Below are 25,495 nucleotides of genomic sequence, written 5' to 3' on the forward strand. Positions count from 1 at the left end.
TAAGGGTTTTGAAAAATATTTAAAATCTTTCATTCTTTAATATTAAGACGAAACATTATTGTTAGACATTAAAACGGCTATGCGATTAATGCTCGAGCACGACGTTAGTAATTCTTGTCTACTACTTTCTCTGGCCTCAACGCAAAGTCACGTTTGTGTATAATGATGGCTGCGCAAGACGAACTGGGTAAGTTAATCGACAATAAAATATCAATAAATGTATAATTCCTATCTGGTCTAATAAAATTAGATAGGACAGCGGAGATTAATTTCGATAACGATGTATCTTTCCATCTAAACCGAATATTAGATTTGGGGTTTGGAGAAAATAATGAGATGAGTGAGTGAGTGAGAATTCGCGTTTGCGACAAACCGAAATGAATGGGTGTCGCATGCATTGAGGGAGGGCCCTGGCCCTGTCGTGATCGTGCGGTGAAATGAGCTGATTCACGGTGCACGGCACATTGTTGACAGTTGCTGTGTTTATCATGCCTTTGGATTGTGTAATGAAATAGGTGGAAAGCTATGTAACCATTGATTCATTGTGCTCTGTATCATCATGATCATGAGCCTGAGGTCAAATGATTGAGAGTTTACACTTTATGGACAAGCTGTGGCTGTCATCAAGAAGAGGAAATTCATTAAAAGTTGAATTATTATCAAGAGGAAACATCTGACTTTATCTTTATCTGAGTTTGATCATGTTGATGTCTGATTCTGAGAATAAGTTGGAACAAAAATGAAAACAAAAATCAAGGCAGCTGAAAAATAAATAACAGTCTCATTTGAAAAATGTAAGAATTGAGTCATATTCAGCAGTAGGGGGGCTGGTCTGAAAAAATAAAGATCGTCCGCATAAACGATATCTTCGTAAACGAGGACAAATCACGTCCCTCAAAATAAGGATAGTCTGTCTTTTTATCTTTGGCGCTCTGCGGATGTAGGGTTAATGATTCGTAGGGTTAATGATTCGCACGCTTGCAATTAAAATGCAAAAAAACAGATTCCACCTAATACCCCCAGTTTATACCATCAACCAGTTTTACGAGTTGGTTGATTTTTAGGACGCAATTTTTCCGCTTTTACAAAGATACCCTCGTATAAATTTTATTTATTAAAATTAATTGCAGTACACTTTTGCATCAGCAGCTTACCAGGAATATAATGACAGTTTAGAACACTCACAGCACTCGGGATGTGCCCTTCATGTTTTCTAAATGATTGTAATTGCAAAAATCATTTCTTCCTTTACTACTTTTCAGAATTACTCGACAGAGTATTCCTGCGGATTGGTTCAGCTGAGAGCGATGACCAGCTTGAGAATGTTGTCTGCCGTTTCCTCCCCCCTGTGCTTCTTAAGCTCTCCAGTAGTCAAGAAGGAGTCAGGAAGAAGGTAATAGCAAAAAAATTATTGCATCTGGGATAACTAAGCTCTTTGGCCAACTTGGACTCCACAGATAAATCAAATTATCAAAGCAAAGTTGGCCAAAAGAGCTTGAATTTATCTTTGATACAAAAGACCACATCTAATCAATTAACAATAATCTTTTGTGTATTAGAGATTTAGCTATTTGGGGTAGGCGTCCATCAAATGATTAAATTTAGACTACTGTGCATCCCTCCCATAGTTCAAAAGTCCCCATTTTGGGGACGACAATTTTGATTTGCCAGCACTGTTTGGAGGTTCAATTACTGTTTTGGAACTAGTTGGTAGTTGTAACTTCCTTGTACATGAGGATTTTTTTTAAAGAACCGTTATTAGAAGAAGAAAAATTCTAGAAGTATTTTTAATGTTTTAACAAAATTGTTTTACCACAGCTCTTTAAACTTTTTAGAATTTTTTAAAAAGCTTTTTTAGAGCTTCCCAAAGCTACTTTGCTGCCTGCTTGAAACATTTTGCCACTACTAAAACATGTGGTTATTTTTGTTGTGTGTTAAACGAGCAAGCTTTTATTGTTCTTCTTGTTGATTTTCTGCTTTTTCTCTTTTTTTGATTTAGGTCCTGGAACTGCTGGTTCATGTCAATAAACGGCTGAAGAGTAGACCCCAGGTTCAAATCCCCGTGGAATCTTTACTGTTACAATACCAGGACCCATCTAGTATTACGTTTGTCACCGTAAGTACTAGAATGATTTTGAGAATTGATCGCAGTCCACTGGATGCGTGGATGTATTTTGGGTAGACATGTATGCTACTTTTAGAACTGTTTGAAACTCTTTATACATGTAGCTACTGAACTGAGACCATAGCTACCAATAGAGACTATCACCATCACAAATATTTTAGTCATTTCCGTGATGCATGCATTGTGAAATTGAATCCCACTGTCAGTTATGGTGGACTCAGTCTTGATTTGTATTGTATGTGTGATATCCCAGTTCCAAAACTACTGAGCTACATCTTGTGGTACTTTGTAAGAGACACTTTATTTCTCCTAATCTGTTCATAAGAATCATTTCCCTGACAATGAACTTTCAATGGTGTGAGATCTTTAGTTATTAATGTATGTAAGAATTACAATATCTTGTACCTGAAAATTGACTTTTCTAGGTCTACAACTCATTGTTAATATATTTCACCATAAACCTTGATGAATAATAATAATCTGGATTTATATAGTGAAATACCATCTCTAAGCACTTAACATTATATTATTACCCCCGTCGCCAGATTCGTTTACGCACAATGTGTACCGTCTCCACTCCCTGGGGAGTATTCCTACCATATGGTCACCGTAAGGTCATATTGCAATTTCTATCCCAAAGGCTTTCATCATCCTACCAGGTTCCCATTTCTCTCCTGGGTGAGGAGTGGTAAATGTAGATTAATGCCTTTTCAAAAAACTTGAATGACATGCTCTCCTTCTTTTCTGGTCCTTCAGAATTTCACCATCTTGTACCTGAAAATGGGCTTCCCTAGACTTCAAATCCATTGTAAATATATTTTCATTGATATTCATCTTTTTTCCTGTCGGCAGAATTTCACGATCTTGTACCTAAAGATGGGTTTCCCGAGGCTTGAGATCGATAAGCAGGCTGAGCTGGCTCACTCACTCATCAAGTGTTTAGAAGGGAAACCCCCTCTACAGCAAGATAGGTACGTCATGCTAGCAATACCCTCGAAAAAAATGTGTATACCGTACTTGATTTAACTTTAAATTTTCCTTCAAGTATTTTTAAGGATAGGCTAGGTTTTGTTAAAAGTAATCTAACAAAAATATATAAGTGTAAACATGTAAATATGTAATTGTATTATGGCTTACTGTTTCCTATTCTTTACCCGACTTTTTCTACAACATTTTATAGTAGTTGCTATGTAATTTTGTTTTATTTGGATTTATCATGTTTCCACAGTTGTCACATGATAATCAAATCTTTTACTGAAGGCTTTTCATTTAAAAAAAAAAATATTGATGGTTTTGTAATTCCATATTTTTATTGATTAAATTTTAGTGCTAAGAAATATTATTTTGTCCTTTCATATTGCTTCTTTCACAGCCTCATGGTAAACTGCATCAGTAAATATAAAAATAATTTTACATGTACGTATATAAAGTGGGTGGGGGGCGGGGGAACTGAACACTACAAAGACCGATATGCACTTGCATAGATGTCATTTAATTTTGCAGAGGCAGTTCATTATAGAATGTTCAATGTTGTGTGAACATTGTGGCATTGCGTGAATTATGTCCCAACTCTTGAAACTTTATATCAACATATCCTTTAAATATCTCTCTGTCTTTTGCCCTTCAGTATCCTTCAGATGTTAGTCCCTACCCTGCCTCATCTCAAGCTTCCAGACGACCACACCAAGAGGAGAGCCATCTTTGGTCTGAGTGAGAAAGTGGAAACCATACATCTTCTCACCACCTTTCTCATGGATTATCTTCTCTTACCCTACACCTTTAGGTGAGAATTCTTACTCTTTTTTGTGACAATAGTAGAAGTAATATAGTTGATGATGATGATGATTGTGATATTACATACCGGCATGCTGATTCATGATGATGTATTAAACATAACAACCACAAAAGTTGTTTGTCTGAGTGAGGAAGTGGAAACTATTCACCTTCTCACTATATCTTTTTCACGCATTACAAATATGATGTAAATCGGTATTCATTTTTTGTCATCCGCAAAATACCCCTCGTTTAAGGGAAACAACTGTACGTAAGTTACTTTGGTTCATACACAACATTGTTTGATATAATACAGGGCTTGATATTGACATGTCTATTGCACAAGGACCTTAAACGATTGTATTAGAGACTCAATCGAAAAAGGGTTAGATGGTAGACCTGTGTTAAAGATTCTAGTTTGAAGTATATTGTGGGCTCTTTGAGTATGGGGTATATTTCAACTGTGCCCCCCCCCCCAACACCCAACCCAGGTGTAGTCCATGAATACTTGGTTAGAACAATTCCCTTGAATGCCTTGAGCACTAGATACTGCATAGACTACAGCTACCCGGGTTCGAAAGCAAGGCAATGCGCTATATAGTGCCCTTTGGTTTGGTAAGGCATTAATCCTCATTACCAGGTCTCTTGGAGAGGACCTAAAGCCGTCAGTCCTCTGGTTGCTTACTAACAAGCATTTATGCTTTCTTAGCAGTCAGGTAAAATAACCACCACTACTATAAAAAATAACGATGCAAATACATTAAATCCCTGACCTGTTAAAGGTAAAGACCAGTTTTGGAAACATCCCCCTCTCAAAAAATAAAATGGAAGCTATTATTACCATTCATGTGAAAGAATATGTTTTGACTAATACGTGATGATACAAATTTTGCAGAGAAACCGCCAACTAATTGATATATTGGGTTAAATATTATATCTATTTGGACCTGATAGATATCACGCACGTGTCGCGTAGTCCCATATACATCTTTCTGTGTACAGTGCTTCTATCTTTAACAAGACTGGCCCATATTTCTTATCATTTTAATGATTCCAGAACCTTGCTGTACACACCAATACTTATATGCTAGATGATCAACCTTTTCTGATCGATTCCACAACGTTTCTTTCACAATGTAATCGCATGACCAGAACTGGTCTTTATCTTTAATGTGTTATGATTGATATCATCTTTGTACTCCATCCACCCTATCAGTGAAGAGAGACCCAACACAGCACCAGCTGGAGGTCAGACTGGTGCAGCCAGCTCTAGTACAACCAGACCTAGCTCCGCCTCGCAGCAGCCCACCTACCAGACCCCGCCCGGTCTCAGTCCAAATGCTCTCAAGAGGTTGATAGGGGAACATGGACTACCTGATGCAAATACCATTGAGGAGGTAACAAGTCAAATTGTTTGTCTGATTGCTTTAAAATAAATTGTGTTTCCATGTTCTTGATCAGCTGTCATAGTTGAATTCTGAAGAATTGAATTTTAGTAGTAGAAGTATTAGAAGTAGACTTAATGGCCCAAATTTACAAAGGAGGTTTAAATTTAACCCATGGTTTAAACCCTCATTTACATAACCCATGGTCTAAAATTAGCACAAAATAAGCGCAACACAAGTCAGAGGTCCAATATAAGACTCGCGCAAGGCAAGGTACGCCTCATTTTGCGCTTATTTCAAACCATGGGTTATGTAAATGAAGGTTTAAACCGTGGGTTAAATTTAAACCTCCTTTGTGAATTCGGGCCATTTGGTATAACCTGTGTAGTACAAGGCTACTCTGTTGTTTTGTTTTATTGATAAATTGGGCAGGATATATCTTCCTTAGGAATAAACTACACAATGGACCTGTATTGGGTTCTGCATCAAAGACGAATAAAAGCCTTATTTTAACCACATTATGGAAAGTGTTTATTTACAAATACAAAAGAAAGCTGCTCTTTTTTCTGATGTTCAGTTAGTTATTATTAGCTTACAACAAATTTTCTTTAGTTATATTTTTCATCTGGGTAGCCCAGCTTGTGTGTTCATTTAGCTTCATTTGTCAGTATATCAACAGGGTTCGTTCTAATAATGTTATTTTATATTTTTTAAACCGGTAGATCTATGCACATATGTAGGTAATAAATAAACTGTGTGAAGAGAAAAGTAAATTAAAGATCAGTAATCCGAAGTATTACCAAATATGATCCAGAAAAAACATAGACAAATATCTGTAAATCTAAATATAAGACTCTTTCAATAGTTCTAAAGATATGCTTCTGGGAAAATATATTTTCTTTTTAACACCGAAATATCCAAAGTACATTCTTTAAGATATCTTTTCATTTTGCCTTTATTTGATACAGTGTAAAGTCGGTATTGTGCGTTTCCTGAGTGCCGACGTGCTGAGCGAAACAGACGTGGTTTGTCATCTCATCGTTGCAAGCTCTGATACCAGATATACGTGAGTTCCGCCCCTCTTTCACCCATGAGGCGTCCAAAAAATGCCCCCAAACACGGCTCAGACTCGTTTTAAATAACTACCTCACCTCTTGTCCCCATTCATTTACACAGCCGTAACCATATACCTGCCAAAAAAGAGTTTAGAGGGTAGCTTTTAATACAGTTTCAGGATATTTTAGTGTTGTGATGATGTCGAGTTGTGCTCTTTTAGCCCTCTGCGGGCAGAGAGTAGGAAGTACTTAACAATTATTGCGAATCCTGAATGGCTTGAAATCACTATGAAAATAGCCTTTAGTTCCTCACCTAAAGTTAAGTTGCTCAAGTTTCTCAAAGAAAAAAAAAACTGTTCACATCATTGACTCATTGACAAAGACTAAGATTGAGTTGGACTTGAACTATGGCAGGCGATTTATGCCCTTACAAAGTCTTGAACCTGATGTTAAATAAGAGGGGAAAAAACCTTAGAAATTATGATCTTTAGATAACGTTTTTTTCTTCAATAATAAAGTATCAAAAATGTGGATTCTGTAGGTTTGAGACGTCCCTTGAGAGACCAATGGTTAGAGCAACCAATGGCATGAATAGCCGGCCATAGTTTAAGCCCAACTTAAGTCGATCTTAGTCTTTGTGAAATATCCCCCTTTGCATATCAAATATATTGCACTGCCTAATCTTTCAGTATTCCATTTTATGTAGCTAAATCCATGTGGGCTTTGAATTGACATGAATATGTACACATAATAAATGAAATTGGAACTGTCTCTAAATGGTTAGTTCTTGTTTCCTTTGTTTCAATTTTCTTTACGATGACCAGTGTGGCAACTGCAGCAGATGTCTTTCTGAAGAAAATTCATAGGTGAGTAAATTCAAGATATTTCATTTGTCGTCATTTTGAAAAATAAATACAGATAATGAGGAGAAAAAATATTAGAGTGGTATTGTGAAAAAAGGAAGAAACTAACAAAACAATAAAAGAGTAGCCAACTGCCCTTGAAAATCACTGGCTCATTATATCTTTGATAGTATATCAGGGGCGAAAATGCCCCCCCCCCCCCTCCCCCACCCTTTGAGAAAACTGGAATAAAAGGAGGGATTGAATTTGTAAAATAGCAAACTGATATTAGTTAAATTATAAGTAATTTAACTATACAGTTTTACAAATTCGTCTTTGATATGTGGGCTTATTTTCATGTAAGTGTCCAAATGAATCATTTTCTTACTTGTGCATTACAGGATTGGATTGGAAAGATCATGACATAAAACCATTTTTCAAACAAATGTTTCCCTAAATTAAATGGAGAAACAAGAATATTTGTCCTTGTTTTCCTGTACATTTGTCTAGCTAGATTAATTTAAAAACGTGAAAATGCATATCTGTGTTAAACGGGTTGTATGAGATTTAATAATAATAATAATAACAATCTTTTAAAGTCCACTCCAAATTTTATTAAGTTAAACGAAAAGAAAGAGCCAGAGTGCTAAGAAGATATTATTGTGAAGTTATGAGAGAGCTATACTTTGTTTCATGTAAATTTCCTTCATGTGTATTTTCCTCTTTCTCTGATCGCAGTGTCGTTGACTGGAATGACATGACTGTTGTGAGAAGACTCTACACCCTCTTCCAAGGCAGTGTAGCGGTTAAAGGACAGGTAAAGAAAAGGGGGTTTTCCCTCAAATAAATGGGGGATTTCCCCTCAGTCATGGGACTTTCAATGAATGTTTCAACAATCAAGAGTGAACCTTCATGCTTTCTGGCAGCATAAGGGCCAGGAGGTTGGGGGAGATGTTCCCAAGATGATTTAAAACGTGTGAAAATGAATTAGCTTCTTGTGTGTGGTGTGGGAGAAACACAACAGATGTGAAGTTAACATGAACTGTAAAAGTTGTGTTAAAAGTTGTGTAGAATTGTGTAAAAGAGATGGGAGGAGAAGGGGGAGGGGCAGGGGGGAAGGTCTCAGGTTGGATTGTCAGGTGCAGATTTAATTAACTGGATATTGAAGATAATATGATCGTTCTTAGACACAGTGACTTATATTTGTAGTACGGTTTATAATTGTTATGATCTTAGCTAAATGTTAAATTGTACCACTAGTTTGATCTTGTTCATGACCTTGAATGTCACGTAGGTTTGTATTCAATGTGAATTACAGTCTCTATTCTCGGCATATAAACTCATGTGAAAAGACATACAGACTTGATTAAAGGATGATAAAGCAAGGGAACTTGATTAATTAAAATATTCTCTTGTGATTTGTTTCAGCCCACACCAAAGCAAGAGGACAAGCGATCTCCGGTCGGCACAAGAACTCGACTAAAACTCTTCCCATACCTTCTAAGATCAAGACTAGCCGCGGATCAGTTTCCAGCATGTGTTCAGGTATAAGTGATGGATAATGCAGATGCACAGATAATTGTCAACATTACCCATGAAATTTTTGAAGAATTCCTTGAAGCTTGCTAATATTAGTTTTTAACATTACTGCAAAGATATTTGTGTTAACATACAAATGTGTGTAAGATTTAAGTTAATAATTTTGTTTTTTACAGACATAGCTGGGATTTCCATTAGGTTAAGACCCAAGATTTATCTGAAGTGTAGAATATAACTAGGTGCTCTTTTGTATTGTTTGCAAACGTCCTACTCTCATAGCACAGCAGCATCATAATTTTATGTGTAAACACATAGAGATTTCCATTTGTTATTTTTGAAGAAGGCATACCGGTAAAGCTTTGGCAGAGTAAAATATTATCATAGTCTTTTACAAATATTTTATTTGAGAGAAGATGTTCACTTTGCATTTGTTTTTTCCCTTGGATAACTTGCAACAATTTAGATTAGCTTTGGATCATAGACGAGTTATTTTATCATCAGGGACTCATTTCACAAAGCCTTTTTTCAATGACAAATGACAAAAATCAGTGACAAATCTGCAGATAACCAATCAGAAGCAAGGATTTGAGTAGCTTATAACAAAAACTATCATTTGTCACTAATGACAAGTTTTGTCAAACACCCCCCAGATGGCAGTTTCTTGTTGGCTCAATGAAAACCCATTTTGTTTTCCTTGCATCTCTAATCCAGGTCATCTTTGACTGCCTATACGGCGCAAACTCCAACAACAAGCTCAAGTCTATGGCCGTACAGTTTGTGCACCATCTCTGTGCGGCCTGCAGCGATGCCCGCATGCAACCCATGGGACCTATCCTCCTCTCAGGCATGGTCAAACTTATCGCTGAAGCCAAAGATGTAAGCTCATTTAGATTAATTTTATCTTTAAATTAATCTTTTTACGAGTCAGACATTTATTGACATTTTGGTAGATTAGTCTTACATATGTATAATGTGGGGGTTGGACATTGAACAAATATAAAGCCTTCTCTTTTGCCTTTTGATTTAACCAAAAAATTATCCACCATATAGCACTAACCATTGAAAATATTTGTCCTTTATAATATTGCCTAACATAAGTCTTCAAAGATTCATGAAATGTTGCCTGTAAACTTCTTCATTTTATGGGTTAACATCAACTATCCAGATAGCCAACATTTCAGAATTTCATGTGCCAGATTTGTGGATGATAGAATTGATTTTACCTATCAATGTTTATTCTTTCAGAATGTGAAACTAAGGAGCCTTGCTTATGTTGCTGTAGGAAGATTATCCAAGTGAGTATGATGTCTCGTCATTAGCAGTTATGTTTTTTTGTTTTTTTTTGGAGGGGGGAGGAAAATAGGCCAAATAAATTCATATTGCTCTGCCCTATTTTGCTTGAACATTGACATCCCCTCTGTTTCATTAGTAACCTGTTACAGACTGTCTCATATTTTTCCATACTTATTTTTGAGTCAGGGACTTGGTACTTAACAGGTTGATACCAGTATTTTTATATGCTCATGAAAATGTTTTTGTATTTGATGTACTTTTTAAAAAGAAAAGATAGAAAGAAGATGTATGTTAGGCTGTAAACTCTCATTTTCTCTCTCTATCTCTTTACTTAAAAATTTGCCAAGGAATGATTGAAAACTGGTGGAATGTAATCCATGCCTTCTATGATCTGAGGGATACTTAAATGTCCTAAGATAGATGATAAGTATTGCAAATGAGCTGCAAATAGAATTTCACATTTTTTTGGTCTCATTCTTTTGCCATTCAATTTATTGCCCTTTATTTCTTCATGATTACTTACCCAGGAGACTACCACAGCTATTCACCAAAGATATGGGTCTTCTACAACAATTCTTTGATGCTGTCTGCAAGGTAAATCTGTCCCCTCATACTTAAAGCTAATATTGAGCTCTGGTACAAGCATCGTATGTCGAGAGAACATGGCTCTAATTCATTTTGGATTTCTTATCCTGCAGTAGATTGATTGTTTGAACCAGTCAAATAAAATAAGCTCACAAAAACTTGCTGGTTATCATCTTCAATAAAACCCACAACTCACATTTGCACATGGTGACCTTCGTTAAGCACATGGTGTCGCGCCTACTTACCTTGATTTCCTTACCATTATATGCTCATTACTCAGCCCCTATACATTTTCTACCAAAATCGTTAGGCACAAGTCATTTATTTGTAATCTTGAACATTCAGTGTAAGTTTTGCTGGATTCTGTGAGAATTTATTTTCTATCATCACCAGAACTCAAGCTTATCTTTAAACTATCATGTTTCCAATGTCAAATTCTCTTGAAATATTGTATAGTTGTGAACAATTTAGTCAATCAGTGAAAAAGTTGTGAATCATTCTAACGTCTTGTTTTCCTTCATACGGATAAGACTTTCACATCTTTTTGTTGTTAGATATACAGTGCAAGGAGTTTCTTTCTTGAAAATTCATCCAGACGTCCATATTTCCATTTTTTTTAATGTATAATCACATTATTATCTTAGTTTGTAATTGTGATTTTGGCCCTTTTTCTTACTAGGAAGAGGACGACACCCGATTGCATGTCCAGGAGGCGTTGACTCTGATGGCTGTAGCCTATAAAGGGATCCAGGAACCCCTTATACAGATCATGGAAGTCCTTATCATGGCTAACATTGAAAAGGTATAGTCCTTATAATAATACTAAATTACATTAATAAAGCGCTTAATACAATGTTTCTAAAGGCTTAACATACAAGAAAGGTACAACGTAAAATAAACATAGAGCAATAATAATACATAATTCTAATAATAACATTACAGATAATTGAAACTGCCCTATAAATTACTATTAATCAAAAAATACTTCAAACTTGCCTTAAAAGACTCTACAGATGGGGATTGACAAATAATAATTGGTAAACTGTTCCATAATTATCTGTTCTCTTAGGTAGCGTTTGGTCTACATTATGAATGCGATGCTGACAGAGCTAACATGTGAAAAGTGAAATTACTGTGGTGAAACCTTCTTTTGCAACCAACTGTATAGAAAGACCACCTATCTGTTAAAGACCAGATTTTCTCTTTTTACCTTGAATAGTGTTTATTCATTGAATTGTGTACTTGGAACCTGTACATTAAGACTACCTGCCTATAAAGACCGCTCTTTTGGTCTCTCTTGAGTGGTCTCTATTTACAGGTTTAGCATTTTGTATAGTGCTCATATCAGTGATGCGGTGTCACCTATTGCCTTTAAATATCAACCTGGCTTCAGCTTTGCTACCAGAGTATAAAACAAACACAAGAACTATAAAGGAAATCCATTCAAAAAGGTACCCAGTTATTCACCCAGGTCAAGATAAACAGCTGCGAATGAAATGCATTGTCTATTGAAGCTGATAAAAAGTACAGTGTAAGAATCGTCATACTACAGTACCCTCACGTTATATAGACTCTAAAAGGGAATGTGAATCATCATTGAGCGAAGGAGAAAAGTAATGAACTTGTAGATATTTGGAGTAGAGATGATATTGGACATTGTGGGGTTAATATCAAGTTGAAATGGTTCAAAGTTGTCTTCAAGGAGGATGAGAGCAACCATGTTAAAGAGTTTAAAAAAATTGCAAATAATCAGTCAGAGGATTAGAAGTTGTTGTTTTATGTATTGCATCTGTTATCCTCTTTTCTCAATCCCTCCCTTCCATCATTCCTGTCCACAGTCTGAGTCTCAAGCCAGGAAGACTGCGGTCCACTACGCAGCGACAGTGTTTCCCAGCCATCATGTAGCATCCAGATATGCCTTACTCTTAGCTACAGGAGACAGGTAAGCTAAACCTTGTCTGAGGTTGTTCTCTTTTATGGTAATATTGGAGCGCTTTGAGCACCTTGCAGGGTGGATATGTGCGCTATATAAATATCCAATATTATTATTATTATTATTACGAGACTGGTTGATGATCTGGGCAGATACTTTATTCAGTATTTATGAGTAAAGTAGTTAAAAATACGAGTTTTTCTAATTAGATAAATTAATTAGCCAGCTTTGGTATTCAGTTGAAGCTTTTGGCTAAGTTTAAGACGGCTCACAAGCAGACTAAAGTAAAGCCGTTTATTTTGGAAGCCTTGATTGGCAGGCATATATGGTTTTAATACTCAGTCATCATATTAAGCTGCGTCCAATCATGTTACTATTTTTTGATCGACAATTTGACCTCACAATATTGAACCTTAAAGGTACTTAGTAACATTGTGATAGTTGATTTCACAAATCTGTTGAATCAGGATGCAAAACACGTAAAATTATGTTTGTATGTATGGATTATCCAACTATGATGCCCCAAATCCGAAATTAATTCACGCAATATGAAGATTTTTAACAAAGTTCAACGGGTTTTCGAACGGGCGTCGATGTGCGGCGCTTCTGAATCTAAATTCTCCCAACCATTTTTTGAATTTTCCCAACCGTTGTTCCATGAATTTTAAATGTCTGGAATGGAAATATGTAGAGCCATTTTATTGCTTTGTGAGATTTCCATTCACCTAAAATGTAATTAAATTGTAATAATATAGTCGGGAGAATTAAGGAATCGATCGGATCAGTTTTTCCCAATTTGTACCATGAATAATGGTCCGTTTTCGCTCAAATTTTTAGATTATCTTTAATTGTACATCTAGCATTGAAGTCACTGCCTTAGCACCACTATCTCTCATCTGAACAATGTTACAAAGTCCCTTTAAAGTCGGCTTACTAAAGTAAAATGCTCTGGTGTGATCTGAATACATATTATGACATTTTACTCAGCCAAGTAAAATGTTAAGTAAAATACCGACTTAATCCACATACTCAATAGAAAAGCCCCTGATTCAAACTGGGCAGTGTTAAGAAAATCTTCAATTACTTTGGGCATCAGTGAGCTTTTATTTTTTCTTCATTGCTCATTATAATTGAATGATATTTTGGATTTGAAGGATTTCTGATCACGCTTTCTAGTAAAGATGTAATGCATCGCTGCTATTAATTAGCAATAATTGCATTGTAAACGCAAAACAATGCCTAAACGGTACCCGTTAGTCCCCCATGATCCCCTTTTTTTTTGTTAATTGAGAGCTGATTTGATGAGATAACCACCTGTTAGTGACCATGCAGGGAGGTTTAAACCCTCCTGGCCAAACTAGTGCAGACAGGCTATAAGATTAGCTTCAATCTTTTAAACCACAATACTTGTGCTGTTTTGATGTTGACAGCAAAGAGGATATTCACCAAGAGGCTGTGCGATCCCTGAAGCTTAGGAGACAGTATGACGACTATGAGAGGGTAGAAGGTGAAGCTTCGGACGTCAGACCGGTACCGACCTTTGCAGAGATGGTGCCTTTCATCAGCGAGAAGGTACGAGAATGACCCTTCAACCCTGAGCCTTTGGTCAGCAGGGAGCAATTGTTGTCAGGCTCCCAATTTTACTAAGGACCCCTGTCCTACAAAAACCCTAAAAAATAGAAGATGGCAAGAAATTTGTGCTAACATTATATTATTTTTTTTAAAGTATTAATCAAAGAAAAGTTTAGCCATGAGAAGGAAATAATTGAAACCTTGTTGTCATGCTCTTGGATAGGGGGATTTTTCTCATTTATATATGTGTTTAAAGAAGAAACAAAAACAACAGGCAAATCTTATTGGTGAGAAAAAAAGTTTCTTTTGCACAATAAGTATTTTACCCCTTTGCTTGAGAAAGTAACAGTTTACTTATAGTGAAAAAAAGTGTTTATGTTTACATATTCTGTTAGATGAAGCTGTTAAATGAATAGGCAAATCTGCTTCTTCTTTTTTTTTACTTACCATAATTGTGATTCACAATTTGGCACAAGAGTTTGTTGTCCTCTTATGAAGTTTATCTCTTGTTTGTTCTTTTCTTCTTTCAGGCTTCACAGAGAGTCAAGAGCTCCTCAAGATATGTGACTGGGACCACACATCTAGCCTTCAGACCAGAGACCTTTAGACACGTAAGGGCAATCAAAGTTAACCCACTGACTACCAATTGTAGACCCCCTTTTATTGTAGTCAATTTACATGCTTTATATTCTTTGTGTTCATGGTCAGAGAGTTTGCATGATATTTAGATGGTCAAAGAATGTTTTTGAGTTACATGAATATGGAAAAATTTGAGTTGCACTACTGGGAATATAATGCAAGAAATTGGAAACCAGACAATGTAGATAACAAGTTTTAATTTTCTAGCACAAATATCACGGCAGCTATGCAAGCAAGTTTTGTTCCTCTTATTTCTGCTTATATTGTTTTATTTTGGTTCCCTGTTCATTCTTTGTTAGTTTTGCAGTACTAATCATCTCATTGTTAAACATTCACAATGCTATTAAAATATAATAATTCATTCACGTCTTTCAGTTTATAGTATAGTATTAATGACTGCTTTGTGAGAAATAGTTGTTTTTATACGCTCAAGGGAAGGTTAGAATTGTGCTATTGCCCGAGGCGTGCCGAGGGCAATAGCCATTAATACTTTTATATGCCAAAAAAATTATGACACCACCTTGGCCTTTCTCTAGTTTATCTGCACGGTTGTTTTTTATGAGTGTTTCTTTGAGAGTAGACTAGATCTAGATTCTGGTCTAAGCAAGATATTTTTACAATTTTAGGGGTGGGCCTGCGCTTTCATATGTACCTCACTTATTGAGTATCACCTTCAGGATCACGAGCAATATTAGTTTGAATCCTCTGGTAATTAAAACATCGACCAATCTAGCATGATCGAGTGCGCAATGGCCAATGGAAATGCATAGGGATGTGTGTAATCTCTACGGGAAGGATCTGCATCTGTCCGTGACGTACAAATCACTACAATCACCAGCATCTGGTTGTCGCGTAGACTCTACTAGAATCTAGATCTAGGCCTACTGAAAACAAATTATGGAAGATTTCACGTACCCTTTTCGGTGTTCTTGCTGTCAGCATGTCTCGCATTTGATCCTCATCCAGAAGTTGAAATCTTGACAGAGTTTCTACAGCCATTTTTGCCTTGTTTGAATCAAGATATATTGCCGTACTAAAAATGCCGACCAATTCTTTGCACACGTACGGTATCTGCGATCGCTCAAACCATTTTTTAACATGTAAACCTATGGGTAACCATGGTTACTGGGATTTTAGAACTATTTTCCCTGTAACCATGGTAACTTGGATTTTAGAACTATTTTTTGAACTATTACATGGGTTTGGAATTTTACCGGGAATTTTACAGGAATAGTTAAAGTTTATGAATGCAATTCCGACCAATCAGATGGCTGGATTTCTTAAGTGAGGTATAATCTTATTTATTCAACCTCTCTGAGCATTAGTCATGCTGATAGGCTCATTCACTGTGTCAGAAACAAATTGAATTTAAGCCACACTGTCCTACTTGTAGCTACATTGTACTTGCTCCCTCTATATAGAAAACTTCCCCAATCGGTGCCTGTTGGTCCCCCATGATCCTCTTTTTCTTATGTTAGTTGAGAGCTGAGTTAATGAGATAGCCACCTGTCAGTGACCTCGCTGTGTGGTCTAATCCCTTCTGGCCCAGTAGTATTGACGGTCTTTAATGAAAAAATCATTACAGGTCATCTTCTACCTGCGCTCCTGCTTGCTCCACGACGCGGGCACCGACCTTCCCCCAGAGGTGCGAGAGCCTCTCCCCCTCGAGAACAAAGCACCCATGGTCAGTCGCTACCTCCAGCAAACCCTCTCCAACCCCACCCTGCAGGCACCCAGGGGCAAGGGGAACTCCTCAGGCATGGAACGGAACCCCGCCCTCTCATACATGGCTCTGATTGGTCAGCTGCTGAATGGGGCAGGGACTCCAGATGTGATGTACTGCCTGCTGGAGCTGGTCGCCATGGCACCTAACAAACTGGCGGGGCATTATATCAACAAGCTAGATTGGATCAAGGTACGTCAAAGTTGTCTCTGCTCTTGTATGTTTTTGTTTATGTCTATTTTTTCCCGAGATGTTAAGAACATTTGCTTGTATATCATAGCTATATGACCTATGGCTTTAACCCTATTTAGCCCGGGCTATTTTGAAACTGCATAGCCCGGGGGGGGCTTCTCAGGCCCCCCCCCTATGATCTCGGCCGTGAAACACCCGATCGCCGCGAAAATTTGCATACATGTCAAGTGAAGTGTATAGAATACTATGGTAATTTCAATTTTTTGAAAAATTCACTCATTTGCATATTTATGGTAATTTATGCAAATAAGGTCATAAAATTCACATTTTTGCCCATAAATCAGATATTATTCATATTTAAGCATTCTTTCTCACTGCATATATTTGTTAGACCATTTGGAATAATAATACAACACAAACAATTGAAAAACCAGGGTTATTCCTTATGTTATCTATTGTTTTGATAATTTCTTATGTATTTCTTTGTTTTTTTTACTTATGTATTTTATTGTTTTTGTTGTTTTATTTCATTTCCACCTATAATTCAACTATTTTGACCCCAAAATAAACACCTTAAACTATCAACAAGACCAAATAACCAATGTTTTATCTCTTTATTTGAAAAATGAGATTTCCATATGTTTTGTACACAAATCACAAAAATGAGCGATTTTCGGGCTGACATGCGAAGACAAAAGGACACGTGACTTTGTAATGGTAGGTCCGATTTTCGAAAAATTTCTTTCAAAAGATGCGCAAGACTCGAAAGAAAAAAGTCACAAAATTTCAGTGCAAAATTTTCTTGCGTTAAAAAATTATCGCGAAAAATGTCGAGGGGGGGGCTTCTCAAGCCCCCCCCGGGCTAAATAGGGTTAAACCATTCACCAAGACATAATAATGTTTCTTGTGACACACGTCTCTATTGGCTACTGTCACATGTAATGTTGTTGTCGTATTTTCAGGAGTTAATCCTTTCTTTGTCTCTAATTGTTCTTCATGCATGTTTCGTAAATATGTGAAAACATGAGACCAGTCATTAATTGTGGTTTCATTTTCATTGTTTATCTTAGTACAAACATTGTTGAATTGGATGGACCATCTTTAGTCATTAACCCTTTCTGAATTTCAAGAATAACAGAATATCTTCTTTTTCATCCAAATATGTTGTGTGCGAGATAGACTTTTTAGTAGGGTTTGTTGCCTTAGCAGTGAATACACACTAACTGTCAAATTTAAAGATGACTGAGGGTCATTGTCTTCATCCAACAGAGGATGCTTTTTAAATAGTAACTTTTTTGCTGTGTCCCATTAAATTAATATTTGCCAGTGTTGTAATAACATGTATTTTGAATACTAGGACATACATTATTTTTTAATAGAAGTTTAATTACAGCATTCATAATAACAGAGTTCTTAATTGTTCATTGTTTTTTTATAGAACTTTGTGTTTGGTCTATCTGAGCCTATGAGAGAATGGGCTGCTCAGCTGTATGCTGTAGTGGCATGTACGACCAACGTAGACAAACTCAATGCCATTCTACAAAGTCTTATCAAGACTACAAAAGATCAGGTGAGCTTCTGATTTTATCTAATTCTATAGATTTCTCTCTCTTTTTCTCTTTTGCTAACATTCCCCTTGTTTTCATCTTCTGTTTTATATAAAGAGCTCTTTTTTGTTTGTCAATGTGGCTTGTAGCGTAAAAAGGAAAATAATGTGTAAAATTCACCCGAGACTGACTTGTGTTCCATACAAGCCTGATTCTATGCCACGGTATAGGGTTGTGTTGAGTAGTCTGCTTACAAAGTCACCAGTTTTGTGTTAAATGAGAGTTCATTTTAACTTGCAATATGATAAAGAAGTACTATTTGAAGCTCATATTTTGAACGTAGTGGAGCAATATTAAACCCCGTAACATACAGAACAAAATGTTTTTGGTGATTGTTGCTCTTTAAGTATAAATGTACATGTATACCTGCCATTAGAAATATCCTTTGAAATGCAATGTGTGCCGATGACTGTTGCTTGAAGTTTGGTCCGGGTATTATAAATTTGCTACAGCACTTTGTACATGTATTGAGACTTTGTATCATAGTGTGGTATGCACAAGATACAATTTGAACATTATAGTTTTGTTATGATATAATGAATACCAACTAAACCACCGTTGCCTATAAAAATGCATGATGTATTATTATCTGCAGTTCTGACAGATTTAGTTCTGTTTGATTCTTAACCCTTATTAGTCTGTAGAAGGCCAACACGGCTCGATGCTTGCACTCGGCTACACCATCGGACACCACCTCAACAAAACCAAGACGCCCAATCAAGACCTGGTCGTGGAAGACATGGAGGTCGATAAGACGTCTTCCCAGGAAGCACTTCAGGCTACGATCACCAAGGCAACAAACCTTTTGGGTAAGGAGGAGTCATTTTTATTACTTACATGTGTGTGAGGTTGGAGAAGAGTGACTTTATTATTGTTTTTTTTTTTTTTTTAATTTAATCAATATTGATTGATTTGTTTATCTTAGAAGATGAAAGCAAGTTCTAGCTTCAAATACATAATTCTGTCAGATTTTGGGGATGGTGTTCTGACAATCATTTTTACTAGTATTATTTCTTAGATGGCAACATTACAGAGAAGGTTGAGTTCTGGGAAAAGGTGGAATATAATTTGTGAGCATTATCATTGTATTATGCAAGTGTGGAAGAACATCAGATAGAAAATGTTCCCTGAAAAGCATGGCTCTTCAAATGCCTAAATATTCTAAATATGGCATGTAACATCATACAAATTGGGACAGATTTTTATGTCACATGTTTGTGTAGTCCCATATACATCTTTCTGTGTACAGTGCTTGTAACTTTACCAAGACTGGGCCAAATTTCTTATCATTTCGATGATTCCAGAACCTTGCAGTACAAACAAATACCTACATTCTACATGATCAACCTTTTCTGCTCAATTCCACAACGTTTCTTTCACAATGGCAATGCAATCGCATGACCAGAATTCAACTTCATCCTTAGGATTGGTCCCTGATGTAAAATATCAGATCTACATGAAACAAGTCGACCTACATGCAGTTTTCGTCCACTGCATTGCATAGATCCAGTTCCAAACTTCTATCCATATTGATAATTATGACAGGTGTGGCCTTGACAACTTGAGGAAGAGCTACTAACTTCATTCTTGTCTCACTCTATTTCAGTCTCATACATCGATGACAGCAACATGCTCTTCAGTCATGGAGCATGCCTGGCCCTGGGTGAGATCGCCCGCAACGGTCCCCTCCCCATCCCTCACGGTGAACTAGCCCAGTCCCATGCAGAGGATGGTAAGGTGGAAGAGTCCAAGAACAGCAAGAGGGGGAAATCGTCAGGCGGAGGGACAGCGGAAGCAACTAAAGCCTCTCTCGTGAAGAAGTTGATTGCGAAATTGGATTCCATTAAATTTTCTCAGAAGGTAAGATCCATGTTGTAGTCAGATTGGCGGATCTTACTCATGTGGATTTAAGTGAAAATGACCAATTAATGACCAGTTCAAGCATGTAACATTAACATTTTTCAAGTTTTATTGTATAGGTTTCATAATGAGCTTAAGGTTTGAAATCTGATTGTACAAGATTTGAAAATCCGCAACATTTTCACGATTTAAAAAAAATAATGACTTATTAGTTCTTAAAATGTTTGCAAATGCTATTAAGCAGGTCAAGCAACAAGGACTTCATGCTTCGCTTACATCAGTTCATCCTTCTGCCATGTTCCAATTTCAAATGTTTGAATTTTTGTTTGTGGACCAGCCTGCATGTTCTTCTTTGATACCATGAATATACAATGAGCTCCTCTCTGTCTCTTCCCCTCTCCCTGGTGTAGCTGAAGGAGCAAGCCTGTATCACCCTTGGATACCTCCCTGTAGGTGATCCAAACTTCAAGTCCACCCAAACAGTTCTAGATACTATAACTATACAATGAACTCCTATCTTTCTCTTCCCCTCTCCCTGGTGCAGCTGAAGGAGCAAGCCTGTATCACCCTTGGATACCTCCCTGTAGGTGATCCAAACTTCAAGTTCACCCAAGCAGTTCTAGATACTATAACTATACAATGAACTCCTCTCTTTCTCTTCCCCTCTCCCTGGTGCAGCTGAAGGAGCAAGCCTGTATCACCCTTGGATACCTCCCTGTAGGTGGTCCAAACTTCAAGTTCACCCAAGCAGTTCTAGATACTATAACTATACAATGAACTCCTCTCTTTCTCTTCCCCTCTCCCTGGTGTAGCTGAAGGAGCAAGCCTGTATCACCCTTGGATACCTCCCTGTAGGTGATCCAAACTTCAAGTTCACCCAAGCAGTTCTAGAAGGCCTCATCAAGGCAGCCAATGTAAGTACAGTGTTACTTCTAAGTCAATAAAAAAAGTTGAACAGACTGTTGAACTTATTTTGGCCATGACACAAAATATCTAGAAATACTTCTAGATGGAAATTTAAATAAACATTTCAATATTTGGGGTTAAGACATAGAAGCATCCAATTCAGTTTTTTTTTCAATCACAAACAACAAAAATTAGTGACAAATCTGCTGATAACCAATCAGAAGCAAGGATTTCACTAGCTTAAAACAAAAACTTCATTTGTCACTGATGACAAGTTTTGTAAAATGGGGCCCAGGTATTTTATCTTCGTAAAAACATTATCTCTAAGAAAATGTGTGACTGATCACTTGGCTTGAGAATGTCCACAGGAGTAAACAAAAGCTTGCGTAACAAAATTCAAGGTTGGTAGAAGCTTCAAAAACTACATTTTATTATGCCTCCGTTACGAAGTAGCCGGAGGCATTATGTTTTCGGGTTGTCCGTCCATCCGTACGTACGTACATCCCATTCTTGTGATCGTGTTATCTGAAGTACCGATTGATGGATGCCTGCCAAACTTTGGTCATGTATGTATCTTGCAGAGCCAATGAATTGATTAGATTTTGGGGTCATGAGGTCAAAGGTCATGGGCTCATTATGTATGCAAAAATAGCTTGTAATCACGATATTCTGAGAACCTGTTAATGGATTACAATTGAACTTGAATTTGAAGAAAAAAATTATGTTTTGGTTTGTAAAATTGCTCTATGACGGAGGCATCATTTTCGACTGCGCGCAGTTGAAGTTCCATCTAGTTATCTCTTTTGTATGGTTTGATTATTTCATACAGAGCCAGAACAACAAGCAGATGGAGCTTCACTTCAGCGTGGGTGATGCCATCTCCCAGGCGTCCCTAGGCGCCCTCTCCCGGTCAAGCAGGGATGTCTGGACCGAGGAGGAGGGGGATCTGGCCATTGGTAAGCCCCTCAAGAAGGGCCAGAAAGACTGGGTGGAGTGGACGGTTAACAGGATACTCAATGAAGAAATCAAGAGTCAGAACCCACACAAGAGACAGGTATGGAAGGTCCTTAGGATAGTATGGGAAAACAGTGTACAATGAATTTGAGTTCTTGCTGTGCCATCAAATGAACAAACATGTGCCATGGATAAGATTTAATTGCTCTTTGGGATCCACACAATTTGCTCTATTGTCCAACAGACAACAATAGACGCGAGCAAGGGACGCCAAGGGACCGCCAGCGTACCATACGCGTCCGGGAATGGGGGATTAAGAGATAAGTAGAGTCCCAAACCCGGACGAAGGCGGGTTGGAATAAATTTGCCTTCCTTAAGGCTTGTGTAAGATATGAGGGCTGTTCGTGAATAAATATCGAGTCTGTAGGTGACTTTGAGTGTGGGAAACCAGGCCTCCTACATAACTTGGTCTTCTGTCACCTCCACCAAAGAAGTTTTTTGACAGTGCTAGTATTTGTCTTTAGTTACTTTTGGTTTATATTCTCATTTATGCCTAGAAATATAATTTATGAATTCTTTATTTATGCTTGATTTCCCGACAGGCTTCTTGTTTCTGGCTGCTCTCGGTGGCCAAGAAGTGTGGTAGCCATCCTTCCCTGCAGAAACGTCTTGTAGACGTCCAGGGGGCTTTCATCGACATGCTCTCAGAAAGTAGCGGTAAGTGAACGTTTTGTTGTGTTTGTTGTTGATACATGTAAGGAGGGCCTCTCACTAACGTTTTGTATAAGGGATCTGGATTAAGATTGTTTTATTTTGGGAGTCTGGGCATAGAATGTTTAATTATGTATGATACACTTTTTTTAGTCTAGAAAACAGATATCAATTTATTCATCGGAAACCAGTTTTCGTGTTTTGTTCACACTTAGTGTGAGGTTCCAAATAATAGACCTCTTCAACATTTGTTAAGGTTTGCAAGAGGGACTAACCATCTTTAAATGTAGTATTCTAAACTACATCTCTCAAAGCAGTTATATTTGAGGAGACCCACCAATTAGGAGTAGTGTTTTCTTTTTCTCATTAACTGTTAAACATATCCATAAAATATGCAACGATAATGATTCTCATTGTAATTTCATGGTTACTTCAGGGATTCTCAAAATAAGATGATGTTTTCTGTTAAGTGATTTTGAGTTTCATTAAACTTTTGCAGAGTTTACCCAAGATGTAGCTTCTAAGGGTCTCAGCATAGTGTACGAACAAAGCAACGAGGAAGAGAAGAAGGCCATGGTGAACACATTAGTGGATACACTAGCAACGGGCAAAAGGTAAGATCATCTGGAGTTAAATAATATATAGTGCACATTAAACCACTGCTTTGTAGTAAAGACAAATATCTAGGCCCTGTGTTTCATCAAACTTGTTATCAATAACAAGTTATAATGAATGACTCTTAAAGGTACTATGTCCCATTTGCAGGCCAAAAAAATGAAAAAGTTAAATTCCAGCTGCATTTCAAAGATAATACTAATTTAGGACTTCTCTAAAAAAGGTGGGGCTTGAAAATGTCTTCAAGTGGGAAAATAACGACTATTAGTTGTCAAATCGACTTTAGGGCTATAGAGCCCAAAAGTAATAGTCTTGATTTTCAGACAATAGTACCGAATGGTCATACGTTTTTTTCTGCACAAAGATTCAATCAGTTAATCTTGGCCATCACAAGAAGTGGGTTATTGATGTAGACAAATGCTCATGTACCCTTTACAACTCTTTTCATGTATATTATTACCAAAGAAGAAAAAAGCCAGTCAGTCACTCAATAGTGTCTGACAGTAAAGTCTAGCAAGTAAACAGGTTTCCTTGCATAATTTGAATATGAGGACACTGCTAACGTTTAAATTTCACAGATAGGACATACATGACATATTCATAATTCCTGCAAAGTTCTACAGAATTTGAGGTTGGCTGCAAAAGGGACATAGTACCTTTAAAGACATCGTTTAACAATGTTAAATCTGAGCTGTGATATGGTGTAATATTGAAGCCCTAAAAAAGTTGCCCTTCAAAATGATTATGAAGTGCCTCAAAAAAGTAAAAATCTTTGAGTGGTCGGTTTTTACCATACTCATTTTCCCCAATAGACTGTAGTGTTATAAAAACCGTTAGGAAAACGAAAAATGAAATTTTGATTTCCAATCATAAATATCTTGATAATCAGAGAGGCGATCGTGAATTATCTTTATTACAGGATGAATTACAAGGCCCAAAAATGGATATTATGTTTCAGTTTTCTATTTTGACAGTATTTGCCATGGAATCACCTAGGGTCAAAACATCAGACAAATTTTGTAAAGCTGTGTACACTTATTCATTAGCCTGATTTGGAAGGCTAGGTCATGATTTTTTAAAGCCTATCTGCAGGCCAGGAGGGATTAGACCTCTCGCAAGGTCACTGACAGGTGGTTATCTCATCAAATCAGCTCTCAATTAACATAAGAAAAGGGGATCATGGTCGATCAACGGTCACCAATAAGGCTTTGTTTGCTATGTAGAGGGCGCAATTAGCTATAAGTAGTGCAGTAGGGCTTTAAATAAACATTGGTTTGAGATGAGATGAGATGCCTTCACTGAAAATGTTTTGCTCTCTTTCATGAAGAACAAGCAAGAAGAATGTGACAGGAGACACCAAGGTTTTTGAAGAGGGTGCTCTTGGAAACAATCCAGATGGGTAAGTCATGAAGTGAATGTTTTGAGTGAATGAAATCATTTTGAGTCCCAATTTGATTGCTCAATGAGTTTTGAACCTTAAAAATAAGTTTCAGAATTCGCTTTAAGAAATCTGTCATTTTCCTATCCTTACACATCATTTGAATGATAAGTGAACGTGAGAATATTTTTATGATTTCTAAAATTTAAAAGCATAGCTAATGATTGAATTATTAGCTCCAGCTTTGAATGCAAAATGTAGATATATTCAGCATAACAGAGTACTTCTTCACAATCAGTGGGAAAGTTACCTGTTTTGGTATTATCTTTCACTTGCCATGGCTTCTTCATCGTCGTACTTCATCAGCAACAATGCCAGCTATGGCGCAGACCTGCCAACCAGTACGATTTAGTCGTATTTTGTACGATTTTTAGAAGCAAATACGACAGTACGATTTTCCTCAATAAAATACGATTTCCCAATTGAATGGCCATTTTCAATAGCAAAATGTCCATTCTGTCCTGTAAAGTATCCTACAAGCATCTCACATCGGCAATTGGGGGATGTTCATTGGTTCATCGAACACAACAGTCGTGACAAAATCATGCATATTCAACCAATGATCCATTAAAAAATATTCTTCCTGTATGAAGGAACTGTAAGAGGCATTGATCCATGTAACAGTCCATGTTTATTTTTAAGAATACGACTTTTGTCAGTAAAATACAACTTTTGAGATTAAAGAATACAGTTTTTGAACTCCAGAGGTTGGCAGGTCTGATGACGTACGTCTGCATTAGCTTGCAGC

The 25,495-nt window shown here is 37.0% G+C and overlaps 1 protein-coding gene across 1 annotated transcript in view; it reads left to right on the top strand.

Moving 5' to 3' along the window:
• The first annotated feature begins 154 nt into the window (after positions 1 to 154).
• LOC105439276 (proteasome adapter and scaffold protein ECM29-like) overlaps positions 155 to 25,495 on the top strand; it is a 49,698-nt gene continuing 24,357 nt past the window's right edge. Inside the window, exons 1-28 of the mRNA XM_030996181.1 lie at positions 155 to 187; positions 1,263 to 1,393; positions 2,000 to 2,116; positions 2,978 to 3,096; positions 3,753 to 3,908; positions 5,115 to 5,295; positions 6,252 to 6,349; positions 7,163 to 7,204; positions 7,919 to 7,997; positions 8,609 to 8,725; positions 9,431 to 9,595; positions 9,965 to 10,014; positions 10,540 to 10,606; positions 11,277 to 11,399; positions 12,436 to 12,539; positions 13,961 to 14,102; positions 14,633 to 14,713; positions 16,327 to 16,656; positions 18,095 to 18,226; positions 18,901 to 19,072; positions 19,870 to 20,123; positions 20,668 to 20,763; positions 20,796 to 20,844; positions 20,979 to 21,037; positions 21,859 to 22,083; positions 22,586 to 22,700; positions 23,194 to 23,308; positions 24,637 to 24,708. Of these exons, the coding sequence (XP_030852041.1) occupies positions 163 to 187; positions 1,263 to 1,393; positions 2,000 to 2,116; positions 2,978 to 3,096; positions 3,753 to 3,908; positions 5,115 to 5,295; positions 6,252 to 6,349; positions 7,163 to 7,204; positions 7,919 to 7,997; positions 8,609 to 8,725; positions 9,431 to 9,595; positions 9,965 to 10,014; positions 10,540 to 10,606; positions 11,277 to 11,399; positions 12,436 to 12,539; positions 13,961 to 14,102; positions 14,633 to 14,713; positions 16,327 to 16,656; positions 18,095 to 18,226; positions 18,901 to 19,072; positions 19,870 to 20,123; positions 20,668 to 20,763; positions 20,796 to 20,844; positions 20,979 to 21,037; positions 21,859 to 22,083; positions 22,586 to 22,700; positions 23,194 to 23,308; positions 24,637 to 24,708 (3,416 nt within the window). The 5' untranslated portion in view covers positions 155 to 162. The remainder of the gene's footprint in view (positions 188 to 1,262; positions 1,394 to 1,999; positions 2,117 to 2,977; positions 3,097 to 3,752; positions 3,909 to 5,114; positions 5,296 to 6,251; positions 6,350 to 7,162; positions 7,205 to 7,918; positions 7,998 to 8,608; positions 8,726 to 9,430; positions 9,596 to 9,964; positions 10,015 to 10,539; positions 10,607 to 11,276; positions 11,400 to 12,435; positions 12,540 to 13,960; positions 14,103 to 14,632; positions 14,714 to 16,326; positions 16,657 to 18,094; positions 18,227 to 18,900; positions 19,073 to 19,869; positions 20,124 to 20,667; positions 20,764 to 20,795; positions 20,845 to 20,978; positions 21,038 to 21,858; positions 22,084 to 22,585; positions 22,701 to 23,193; positions 23,309 to 24,636; positions 24,709 to 25,495) is intronic.

The sequence above is a fragment of the Strongylocentrotus purpuratus genome, unplaced genomic scaffold (assembly GCF_000002235.5).
Source record: "Strongylocentrotus purpuratus isolate Spur 01 unplaced genomic scaffold, Spur_5.0 spur5_contig_855, whole genome shotgun sequence".
Classification (NCBI taxonomy): domain Eukaryota; kingdom Metazoa; phylum Echinodermata; class Echinoidea; order Camarodonta; family Strongylocentrotidae; genus Strongylocentrotus; species Strongylocentrotus purpuratus.